Here is a 13,343-nt window from a genome sequence, read left to right on the forward strand (position 1 = left end):
CTGATCTCCACCGTCTCCCCTCATTTTCAGTGTTATGCAGATGACACACAGCTCTCCTTCAAGCTGCCATTGCCTACCTCTTCTCCCTCCTCCCTGACTGCTATTCAAGCATGGTGCTCTGTCAATGAACCCTGTCTTAATGCCAGAAAGACGGAGGACCTGCTCATTGGGACGCCTGCTCCCCGTTTGCCCCCCTCTCTCTGGCCAGCCTGCTGGGTCCCCTCCTCTCACCCACTTGTGTGGCACAAAACCATGGGATCATCTTTGACTCCTCTCTCTCCTACTCTCCACACATCACAAGCCTTGCCAAGAAATCTATCTTTCAGATCCACCTCCTCTGGGACATTCTCCCTTTCCACACCTTCCCACAGAAGCTCAGTCCTGGTTCTCTCTAGGCTGGACTACTGCAACAGCCTCTTCCTCAATCCGCCTCTTTCCTCCCTTTGCCCCCCTTCAACTAATCCAGAACATGAGCGTGAGACTAATCCTTGGCTTCAAGCCCAGGGACTGCATCCCTCCAGCCCCAAAATCTCTCCACTGGCTTCCTGTGACTGCGAGGATCCAATTCAAGACCGTTTGCATCATCCACAAGGCTGTCTGGGGCTTGGGACTACTCTACATACCTCCCTAAATACCTCCCTGCCAGAGCCAATTCTCTGGAGGTCAAACGTTTCGCCAAGCAGAGAGTGGGAGTTGGATCCCTTTTCTCGGCTGGTTCCTGAGTCTGGAACGGCCTCCCTGCCCTCCTCACACTTGAGCCGGATCTTCTTAAGTTCTGGAAACTTCGCAAGACTTTCCTTTTCTCCTCTTTCTGAGATTCTAAGCGCTATAATTCAAACAAAATAGAACATCTGAGACAAGGTTTCAAGATTGCAGATCAAATTTAATATACGATATACATAAAAATAAAAAAAGACCCGAGCCGACTTCAGTTCGAACCACTACCAATTTATGGCGAGTGCAGAAGCGAAGTACCTGAATGCTACATCTTCTCTCCTTTTATACAAATTGAGCCTGCACCAACACAGTTGATTCATCATTCATTTACAAAAGATGATAAAATACAAACATGTTTAGCATATATACTCAACAATTCAACCAATGCTTATCTAATCTCAAGTGGGTATAACAAACTATGTTTTTCGCAGATGTTCCTGCTATGTCAAGAATCTTCAATTTACTCATGGCTCAATCATATTTTCTTTCCACCAGTTTAAGGTCAGTGACTCATGTTAGAAGTCACTGAAACATAAGACCATCTGCATTTGCATCAACACTAGTGATCCTTTTCAAGCAGGCTTCAAAGGCTGTCTTTCATGGATTTGATAAGAAAGAGAAGGCTGAGCACTACAATTCAGTGTTTAACTAAACTTTGTTTAACCCGGTTAGCCTTTACATAGCATTAACCCACAGAATGAGCTATGAAGAAACAAGGTTTTCTTTCCCTGCTAGATAAGAGGACTCACCTTTACCTTATTTAACCTAGTTTGTACCAACATGGGCCAAGAGACCAGAAACACACCTTTCTGCACAGATCCAGCTTTTTCAACACCAACATGTTTTTCAATGACTAGAGGGAAAAGGGCCACAAGTACATTTGTACTTGGTTCATTTGGTGAAATTGACAAATGTACCCCTTTTAAACTTTGCTAGAAAATGGGGTTTTGATCGCAGAAATGGATTAGCTTAGGGCTAATTAACTACATATTTTTATTGTTATATTCTAACATTTCTTCCCGCTCACCCTCCCGTGCCAACGTTCTCTCTGCAGCTGCGACTGGGGCTGTGTCCCTTCAGAGTCACACAGGGGCCAGACCAGCCCCCTACCAGTCTCCCCCAGTATCTTTTGCCAGCACCTGGCTGCGGGCTCTCTTCCCCGGACTAGCCCCAACCTGGTCCTCCCTTCCCCCTCTGATCCCCCTGGCACTTGCATCCTTGCCGCCCCCCCATCAATTTAAATAAAATATAAGTGATCATGGGTTAGTTGCCTTACATGAATTTGACAAAAGGACAAGAACACAAAGGAGCTGCAAGATACAAAGAGTTAACTGGATCTTTATTAAAGAAATGGTGTGAAAAACGGCAGACCCACAAAGAGCACTGAGGTGCGGTGCTAGATAGTGAGAAGAAGTCCAGACACTGAATTCTGGGACACGTTAAAATACCTATGCATTTGCAGAATAGACGTGAACAATCCCGACTAGAGGTGTGAGAAATGCCATGTCCACCATGAGCGCTGAGCAGCAGTGATAGAGACTGAAAAAGGGAGGAGACTGAACTTTGGGAAATGTACTGCAGGTAATACAGTTTCTGCTGAAAGAACCCTGACAAAGAATTCTGGGAGATGCAGTCAAAGCAAAAACATGTCCAGAAAAGAAGAAGCATAAAAAGAAACTGTTGAAATCCATAATGAGATTGGAAAAAGCAAGAGATCCATGGGAAGATGGAGAAACACGGATTGGGTTACCACGGATAATAGAGGAGGAAGTGTTTGGGAATCTTTAGGAAGTGCAACATCAATCTCAGGTAATGTGTAGAGGTCCACCCACACCTTGGGAATGGGAATTGTGGGGTTCTAGAATTTCTATGCAGCGGGAGAAAGAAGACCAAGAAGGGAGTCCTCTATTCAGAATCAGATAAGAATTGTTAAATCCTTGGTATAGAGCAGGCAAAGAGTAAACCAAAAGGGAACAACCCGAGTGAAAGACAAATCTGTGTGGAGGATACCCTGGAAACAATTCACTATAGAGAGAGGTGCCTTCCAGAACACTGAATCAAGGTTTCTCATATTAAGACAGAAAGGTTAGTACAAACAATAAAACAGAAAGTTCTTTTAGGACAGAAGGGAATCCCTCTAGACACAGTATTGGAAATCTAGGAAGTAACCACATTGCAAAGCCGTCGAAATAAGACAGGGTAAATATGGAGTCCATTGAGAAAGAGGAGGTTTTGAGCTCACACCAACATTAAAGAAGTACTTATGATTTGACTCATGAAATAAAATGTTAATTTCTATACGAGATTGAGTTAGGGAACCACTCAGCCACAGATTATTCTGGTGACCACTAGAGAGAAAAAAACTCTTTACGATGAAAAATAGCACAGCAAGAAAAAAAGATCTCCGGTGGTAATAACACCATGTTTACATAACATCCTGAAATTCAAACCCCAACCCTTTTCTGCACCATCTGTAACCAACTGCTCAGAAATGTGCCTTTACTTTTCATTGGGCTGGTTCTAAAGAAGGGCAGGTCCAACTCAGCAATGTATAGCAAGATACAATACACCCCATACATCTTGCTCCATATAATCACAAAATCATCAGCTATCTGACTCAGCCCAAGCCAAGGAAGGGCGCAGCAGCCCAGGAATACTGGTTTACCAAGACTGTTTTGTCTGAGCCATGAGCTATGAGCTACCTAGAAGCGGTACGCAGCGGGATTTGGAAAGTCCCTCACCTTGTCCATGCCCGGTCTCAAATCCAGGAGACACTGTTAATGACTACACTATGAGGAATTATACATACCTTGCTCCCAAAAGCCTATGTCCCAGTTATATAAGATGTCAGAGGCAGACAGCCCCAATACCAACAAGATCACTTATTGTCCCCATAATATAAACCCCTAAATAAATCAGTTGAGTAGAGCACCAGAGAATCATTTTCTGAGGCATCCCATATGTCAGTGGGGACTATTTCCGAAACTCGCACCATGAAGAATCAAAGGTAAGATGTAGAGTACATAAAGAGCATTCTGGGGATCCCGCTCACTTACAAACACCCTTGTGGGGAAAGGAGCAGATGACTAGCAGCTGGGGAGAACAGCAGCAGAAATGTACTGCATACCAAACAACTACAACAGGATACCATATATTGGAAGGGATCCCTGCATATGAACACCAAAGGAGAAGCTTGGCATCGTCAAGGACTGCGGCAAGGTTGTAGAAAGTGAAACCAGTACAGGAGCATGAACCAACAGAATGGAACTAAACAAGGAAGTCAGGACAACCATCCGAAATGGCCACCAAGAGTGGCAAAGCGGTATAGATCAACATCAGCTATGACAAAGGAGACAAGCGAGTCTCAAGGGTCACCACACAACAAGGAGTAGACTGTAGGTAATCAGGGGACCTTGTAGAGGGGGCCCAGACGAGGAAAGACTTGTACACAGCCAGAGTGAGTTCTTGTAAGAGAGGAAGTCAGCAATAAGCAGGGAAATGAGCAGGAAGGTCCACACCAACAGAAAACTACTGAGGTGCTTAAGAGGTCAGTAGGAGCACAATGGACAGAGCTGAAGAAGCTAGTGGGCCTGTAGAGGTTTGTAAGCCTGACCAACCTTTTGTCCACCCAACAGCAAAGAATCATGAAAGGCTTGATTGACTAACACTCCTGAAAGACTTGGCACTGGTGGGCAATCTTTTGATGAAGAGTGAACGGGCCGCCATTGTTAGAGAGTCTTTTCTGAAGTCCACCCAAAGGACTTTATAAGACTCTCGACTTGACAATACAGAGCTCCAACTTCTAGTATAAGTCTGTACCTTTCAATATAGAGGTAGATATGGCAGAGCAGCCAGGCTTATTTTAGGAGGGAGAGAGGGCTGTAGGAAGGTACAAAGAACTTGTAGCATACATATGGTCCAAAGAAACACTTACACACTTTATAAATTTATGTTCATAGAAAAAATATCAACACAGTAGGACCACTGTATATCCTAAGGCAACAGCTTCTTCTAGCGGTGACAGCATGCAAAGCTATGTGCGTTCGGGCAGTCTCCACTGCGCACAACTGCATCGGACAAACATAGATCTGCCCTTTTATTATAGGTAGATCTACACACAGGTAAAGAGAATTCTTTAGAAAGGTAAGTACTATCATAAGCAATAAACACAATATAAAACCAATACAATACTTCTGGTAAATAAACCACAGTGTAAAAGACTTATAAACTGGCAGTATGCCAATCAAGGTAAGTAAAAGCCACTTTGTAGTAAATCTTGTTATACTTTATAGAAGGGTGGTATGCAATTTAAAGGCTAGTAAGAACTTTGCAATACTATCTAGAATAGTGGACACAATTCTAAGGTAGGTAAGTACCTAACAATTACTTTTCAGAATGGCCTTATGCAATTCTAAAGGTGAGTTATAACTTGTAAGTTACTCAGTTTCAGGAACAACATGAAGGTACAAGACCAACACAAGCATGTAAACACTTTACACAGCTTGTAGTTACTTTTTAGAATAGTGGAAACAATTAAAAGAGAAGTAGGGACTTTGTAAAGCTTTTCAGAATGACAGTGTGTAATTCAGAGATGAGTAAATAACTTTGTAATACTTTTTAGAATAACTGTCAGATCCTTATGACAGGAACCACACCAATACAAGTAAAGTTACTATCTTTTCAGAGAGCCTCAGCTTTAAGAGTGCTTCCCTATCTAGTTCTCAGTCTTTTCTAGGGTCAGATTGTGGGTCAAAGAGGCAGACACAATGTCAGAGGGATCTACAATGTCTTCCTCCTCTATAGAAGACTCTGACTCTCCCACCTCCCCTTCCACCTCACCTCTGTATTTCCAGCAGAGTGTTGGCTTCTGACTTCCTTTGGGTCTGGTTCTCTCCTTTTTTTTTTTTATGAAGATAGGGACGACCGTGGAAGGACGCCACCGTGTCACCTTGTAGGTAAATGGTGGCTATCCTCCGCGGCCGCCTGAGGATAGGGAAAAAGCCAAAGGCACAAAAAACCCCAATGTAGTAAAACTCTGGATGAAGAAGTAGAGCTTGGTTGTTCTGTAAGAAGATCCGAGAGCTGTGACATAAATTTGGCAGTCCGCGGACCGGGGAGCGGAGAAAGAATGAAGACCACTACGAAAGATCAGTTCCCAATGAGTGTAGCAGCTAGGACTGGAAGGATCTGATGAGGGTATAACACGAAGGCAATCCAGGGACAGGCAAGGTCAAATATAGGAAGGCAGTCCAAGAAACGAGGTAAGGCAACGGCAATCCAAAAGTGAAAGCCAACACTGGCTGAGTTGGAACACATGAGGTCAATCCAGGAGGAGGGAAGAAGGAAAAACTAGAGAGGAAAGCAAGCAGGTAAGAAAATGTACTGAAAGAGCAAGAGAAAACGACGGAAGGCGGGCGGGATACGGAGGGTAGGTAAAGAGAAGAGGATCAGCTAAGAGGAGAGGAAGAGCACAGAAAGGCTGGGATAAACAGTAAAAGAAGGAAAAACAGGGCAATGGGAAGGAAAAAATAGCACAAGGAATACGAGCAAGAAGGGAGTACGCTGGCAAGCAGCTGACGCGCAGGAAAACTGGAGCGTTGCAACGCACTTGACGCCGGAAGTGATGGAAGATAAGTACCATCATCGAGAGTGCTGCAAGAAAGGCTAGACCTGCACACAGCGCTTGGCAGAACGTGATGGAAACAGCCATGGGGAACACCGTTTCCATCTGTTCCAAAGGCGCCAGGCACCCCTGGGCATGACACACAAGGTGTATAAAAGTAAAGAGTTCCTTTGGAAATCTTCGATAGCAGTTAGGTAACAGTTCTTGTTGGTAAAAGGGTTTAGAGACTTGGAGAATGATCCCTGCATGCATTGTAGTGTTGGGCTTGGGCGAACGTGGATGGGCGAACTCCCAACCACACGAATAACCCCCCTGACCACACAGGAGCGACTGAATGACTCTGGTTATTATTATCTCAAGTCCCACAGTACCTTAGGAGCAATGAAGATGAAGCTGGATGCCTTCACAATGTAGCAGCTGTAGACCCAGTCTTCTGTTCCTTGGTCGTGGAGATGGAAGGAGGGACTCTGGATGGGATTTCACAGCAGCAGTCGAGAGAGGGGGCTCCCAGGAAAGTTTTTTTTGTGCTCCAATGCGGACCTACAGTTGGCACCGTTTCAGAGACACCAGTGAAGAGCGTTTTTTGTCCGATCGAGTGGCCTTGCTTGCTCCTTCATGCACCCTGGCAAGGGGACTTTGTACAGGGGAAACTTGCTTCTGAGGTCCAGCAGGAATCCACCAAAGTTTCAGTATGATTAGTTCTTCAGAAGACAATGCACTGCAGGATGGTCGCCGATCTCAGTGTATTGGTGGTTTACAGCCCCGGTAGGTTGCAGCACGTCGTGGGATAGCTCAAATTGCAGGTTGTCTTGGGACAGATTATGCCCACCAGTCCATGGAAGGAAGTCGTCCTCTTCAGAGCTTCCCTGTCGATTTGAAAACTGGGTTAGGACAGTAGCTGACACTTCAGCAGGCTTCACTGTTGCTGGAAAGGGCTGCAGGTATCGCTGGTAGTCTTCATCTTGGGTTCTTCTGTTCCAGTGGTCGACTTGTCTTCAGCTTCCGGATCCAGGCCAGTTATCCAGGATCTCCGCCAAACAGCACTCATGCTACATTCAAACTATGGGGGTCGCTGTTCTTTCAGGAAAGCCAGCCTCCCAGTTGGAACTGGTTCCAGCTAGGCATGCCAGAAGACAAAGCAGTACAGAGTTTCCGACTCCTGCCTCGTGTCCTGTTTTCACAGACACACTGGAGCCTTGGTAGGCGTCCCAAAAGACAAGCACACACGAAATGGCAGAAAAAGAATACAGCCACCATTTCGGGTCAATGGTGACCCTTCTTTGCCTTACTGGGCTGTGAATATAGCCTGTGGGTAAAAATAACGCAAACATTGCTAGAACACGTCCACTGCCACCAGACATTCAGGTATGCCCGTCACTGTAACAGCAATGTTACAGAAGCAGTGAGAAAGGGGATACTATGTAACTCCTCAGCACCCTGTGCTGATTTCACAATAGAAAATGGAAGAGGGATAAAAAGTATCCCTCTACCCATGGGAACATGTGTTCACACAAGGAAAATAAAAGAAAATACAAAGAGATGTCCAACGTCTCCCAGCAGCACTGCACAAAAGGTGATGTGTGCTACAAAAGAAAATTACAGATGCCTTATAAAATACGGAGGAAAGAATTACTCCATAAAAATAAGTACAAAAATAACGAACTAGCGTTCCCATAGTGTCACAACCTGGTATGATTATAGGTATGACAACCCGTCACGGGCGATATTTTACTTGAAGAAAGTCCCGGAAATGATGTAACATAGACTTTCCCCCCCAAGAGCGCAACCTACAGGCTTATAAATCACCCGAAAGGCCAGGGGCTTGACTGAAAAGGCGGCAGCAGCAACAACAGAGCTAAGGGAAAAAAGAACAGTACAATAATTCAGAACAACAGCCAAGTATCTCAGCATTAACCCCCCACAGTATCCCGCTCTTAATTGTTCTGAAAAGGAGAAGGCAAGTAGCCTACTTGATGTCAGTGGAGAGTGAGGAATGTGGTAGATGAGTAAAAAGAAAGTCCCAATCCAAAAGGAAAAGTCTGTGTAGAACCACCTAACTCGAACGGCACAAGGGCACAAACTAACCAATAAGTCCAGAGTCAAACCTGTGGGAAAACAGCAGAGCTTCCAAATAATACCCACACAAATAATCCACAAGGTGACCAGTGGTGAAGTCAGGAGAGCGTCCAAGAGGTCACCTTTAATCCAGGGGAATGTTCCTTGTGATGCACAGGAAAGCGTCCTTGAGGAATGTAAATAAAACCTTACAAGTGAGGCAGGGCGGGTTCAAATGAGGAGGGGTGAAGAATAGGGGAACAGACAAATGGCAATAGTTGTGCAAAAAGGCACGGAAAAGGTGCTTGTCAAAACGGTGTCCAGCGCCAGGTACACAAGCGCTGACACACGGAACGAAGCCGGGAATCCAGGTACGTCAATAACAGAAGGGCAGGACTAATGGGAAGCCGTGAAATGCAGATGCTGAGGGTCCCGTAGCCAGGGGGAAACAACCAAGGGAGTGAGGCATCAGATGATCAAAGGGCAGATCCGATACACAAATCCATATGTGCGAGAAACCAGGATAACTTTAACAACCAGTAGAGCGCACTCGAGAACTAATAGCTTAGTTAAGGAGCACCCGGGTCGCAGCTTGCAAGGGATTAAATAGTTAAGCCATGTGGGAACGCAAAGAGCATGCTACGTGCGTGTCACGTGGTCGCTCGAGGCAAGGATTGCTGGGAATTGTGGTCCGATGATGTCCGTGAATCTTGTGGTGCTGAGAGAGATGCCAGGGTAGCCTCCAGGTGATTATGGGCTTACCCAGGCACCGCCACATAGGGACCCTAGGCATGACACATAGGTAGAGCAAAAGATGAGCGAGTGGGGAAAAAGGTAAGGTTTGCACTTACTCAAGACAACAGATCAAAAAAATCCATGAGTCCAGCAAAAGGTGCTGGGCGGTCTACCAGGTGAAGGAGATTTGGGATAGAAATGAAAAATCGACCCAAAAGCCAATATCCCTGGGAGTAGGAAGACGTGAGAAAAGAACGACCCTCCAGAATGTGTTATAAATAGATGGATGCTATTTCCCCATGACAGATTTGAGCAAAGAAGAGAGCTGGGCATAATATCCCTGTGACTTTGACGTATGTGAAGAATCGAGCTCAGTGCTATATCCCTGTGGCTGGGTTGCAAGTATGAATCATGGGGAAGACCAGCATGCCTACTAGGGAGTGAACCTTGACAATTTACAGTTGAACCCATCCAGACATCATTTACTTAATTGATTCAAAGGTATGTATATCCACGGTAGTGTAAATAAACCTCTAGTTGCCATAGCAGTGTATCCCCAACCTGATCCTAACAAGAAGTAACGTGTTGAAAAGTCAACTTTTGTATAGTATGTTTTACTGGTCCGCCACACTCCCTTCGTTCTTTTGAGAGGACATCCATAAGCTCGGGACACCGAATCAAGCCCCTATTCTTTTAAATAAATATATTTAAACTATGGAAATTCCCTTTATGCAACAACACCCTTGCGTTTGGAGTAGGAGCTTCCAGATTGTGCAGAACCTGGCTCTTTGAGTGTTTAGGCCAGTTTCTTATTTCAAGCCAATTACTCACACACTTTTGATATTCACTGACTCATCTTCAGTAAAATTGAAGATTGCTGATATTGTGATATTGTTTAGAAGACTCTGCATGCTACATGGGGATCTGGTGTATCACCTCAAGGATCCAAATATACGTCCCTTAAGGTTCTCAGTCTCACTGCCTAGTTTATCTAAAGATTCCATATCTTTTGGAGGTTATGCTTTCTCTAATATAGTAACCGGTGTGTGGAACAAAAAGCCTACTGAGTGTAGAGTCGTTCAGTGCTGCACACAAAAAGTTCTTTAGCTTGATTTTTTCTTAAGTTTATTTTGTTAGGTCTTATTTGGTATCATGGCACAACTGCAGAGTACAGTCATTCCTCCGAGTAGCGTGGGTATAAAATGAACATATACATTGAATATTCAATGCAAAGGATCTCTCAATCTGAAAGTAGAAATGTGGGCAATACCTTGGCGACATGTTGCAGGGCCGGTCTCACTGCTGACATCAAGCTATCCTGAGCCACCACCTCAAAGATGGATGGACGGTTGTCAGTGGCCGAGGCAGTTGTCAAGTGAGCTCCATGCTCAGCCATGGCTGGTACTGGTCCTAGTGACAGAGGCACATACGCAGATGCCGCGGGAAGAAGTAGCTGGGCATCGAATGACCACGGACGTAATGTTACCAGGTGACGCCAAACATTGCACTTCTGCCACAAAGTTCAACCTAAAGAAAACAGATTAATGGAAAGTTACATTTCTGGAAAAAAAAAGAAAATTCGATACCTCAAAAAGCAACGTTTGGCCACAAGAATGACATGTTTTAAAGGAAATAGAAAAAGGGCTTAGCGGTCTGTGAATTGGTACTGCTTTTTGACTGAACATTCCCCGAGGATGCTGTGGTTGTAGGTGATAATATTGGTAGACTAAATAACATCTTTGAAATGATATTTATTTTCTGATGCCAAAAAGCACTTCGCACTTAGCTTAGGACTAGATCAGTTTACTACTCTAACCACATTTCACGAATATTTTGGGAAAGTGTCACATGGTGATCAGTGTGCAATCAGGAATAAATATGGTTTCAAAAACGATACATTATACTAATATCACTGGATACCATGCAGAGCTACTTTAGACTCTTCTAAAAGGAGAACTGGTAAGTTGGGGGCTTGACTGTTAACTTTTGTCCTTGGGTTCAGTGCCATTTTCGTTTGTTCTTAATTAACTGAAAACTGGGGCATGGTGTTAGTCAGGGTGTGTAAAAGGTGAGATGGCTGCTTCGTGTAATAAACAGCTTATGAATGGCCAGTGCACCCATTGTTATCGTTGCTGCCCTAGGTTCTATTGCTCCTTCTCCGACAGCACAGGGAGTGGATCATTTACACGTCGGTGAAACGGGCGACTGCTGGGAAACCTATACAAACGCTTAGGGGATTCGCTGTTGGAGAAGAAGGTGCACGTTGATCGGATCTGAACGCACAGTCGCCTTATACTGATGCACAGGATAGCAATCACATGCCAGGGCATCATCCGTCCAGCACAACGGCAACAAAAGCAGGTTATTAGCTCCAGCAATCATCTTTACTTGCTCCAGTTTCTGCTCGCAATGTTCTTTGCTGTCTTGTGGATAGCATACTGCCGAATCACCACGGTATCTCGATTACCTAACTTTTATCGCTTTTCTCCGATTAGCAGACCATCTATGGCATTCATTCTATCTCCCCGAACAGCCACAATTTCCATTGATCTGAACTCAGACACCTTCCTAGCACAGTGTCCATTTTCTCTACCATTATTTCTGACGGGCTACATGAACGATCATGTTCCTCAATATTGCCTAATCCTAAAACCACAAACATTTACAGGCTGACATATGGCATTTGACTAAATATGCAAATAATGCACAGTCCCTGAATTGATACTTTTTTCTGATAGTCGGACCTAGGGGTGGTTCCTGAAAATCCCTGCATTACCTAACCCCTAAACAAATTAATCCATTGCCCTTTGGCCCATGGCATATTCCGAAACAGGTGCATGCTGCTAAAAACAAGAAGTTCACCACCTCTGCAAGAAATACAATATACGAGGACAAACAACCAATCCACTCCACCTGCAAAGGTCAAAGTGATAATTCAGGGGAAAGCCATCAGTGGGGGCGTTAACAACAAAGAATGACAAAAACATATGTGCACAATTATATACAGATGTTCTTTAATTGCATGCTGTTATATGCAACTCAGTTCAACACTCGGAGAAGGGTCAAGCTCACTTTTCCCGAATGCCAGCTTTGCCGATTGCTGGCTCACGCCCCACCCCCACACCCCACACCAATTGTGCTAAAATCGGCAAAACAAATTTGGCGAAGTTGCCATTCAGGAAGAAAAAGATGCCAATGATTCCTAGAACTGGGAGAAGTGGCTAGTAGATGGGGAGATATAATTCTCCTATATGTCCTCTATTGTTCATTTCCTGGTAGAAAGAGCTTTTGAGAGCAGCCTTGAAGACCGGTGGAGAGGATATGGTTTTGATATCCAGCAATAGGAAGTTACAGTAGTGGGATGCAAGAAGGGTGATGGAGTGAAGAAGGTAACATGGTGGGTGTGAAATTAAAACATTCAGTAGGGCCTGAGATTGCATGGCACAATGCAGTGGGTAAAGTTACAGTTAGCCATGTCACGGGTGTGTGAGGAAATCGAGGTAATATTGCAAGTCACAGATTGAGTGCGGTTCACCAGAGCTTCACTTCAATACGAACTAAGAAACTAAAGAGGGCCATCTGAATACAAATGTGTCTGAATCGGTTAAACTAAATGGCAATCAAAAGTGTCTCAAAAGTTCTCTCTCACAATACTCAGCATTGCCACTCTGTTTTGGCATTAGCAAATTCCCAAATCCTTCTTTGCTGATCACTGGGCTCGAATGCTTGATAGGTCAGTGTTAGGGTCCCCGATCCGTCTGGTTTCCAACCAGTGTACCCTCCGGGTCTCTCCCACCTCCCGTTACCTTTGAAGGGATTTCAGTACATCACTGGGACTTCCTGGGACTGGGGTTATTCTCTTCACAGCACTGGTCTTCTCTCTCCGGTTTCCACAGCACGGCCGTGGCTCCGCACTCCGGTCTGCTGCTTGGCTCTTCGCTGCTGCTTCACGTTCGGGTCTGCATCAGCTGGACCTGCAGAGAACTTCTTCCTTGCCTCACCGTTGACCTCCGCTCTTCTCAGACTCTGGTCTGCCCAAAGCGCTTGGAACTCCCGCTGGATTCTGTGCCGGTTGCCTTTCCCGGCTGGGTTTTACAGCTCAGTTAATCCGTCATCTATACTTATACAATGTTGCCAGTGTCACCCTAGCGGATTGTAAAAGTCATTTATTTTTTATTCATTAATGTGTTACATAGTTAAACAAAAATGACAA

At 44.8% G+C, this 13,343-nt stretch overlaps 1 protein-coding gene across 1 annotated transcript in view; it reads right to left on the minus strand.

Moving 5' to 3' along the window:
• The window catches only part of PEX12 (peroxisomal biogenesis factor 12), a 128,131-nt gene that overhangs the window by 79,384 nt on the left and 35,404 nt on the right, over positions 1-13,343 (minus strand). Inside the window, exon 2 of the mRNA XM_069614915.1 lies at positions 10,401-10,657. Within this exon, the coding sequence (XP_069471016.1) occupies positions 10,401-10,526 (126 nt within the window). The 5' untranslated portion in view covers positions 10,527-10,657. The remainder of the gene's footprint in view (positions 1-10,400; positions 10,658-13,343) is intronic.

This window comes from Ambystoma mexicanum, chromosome 9, assembly GCF_040938575.1.
Source record: "Ambystoma mexicanum isolate Mex_15411 chromosome 9, UKY_AmexF1_1, whole genome shotgun sequence".
NCBI lineage: Eukaryota > Metazoa > Chordata > Amphibia > Caudata > Ambystomatidae > Ambystoma > Ambystoma mexicanum.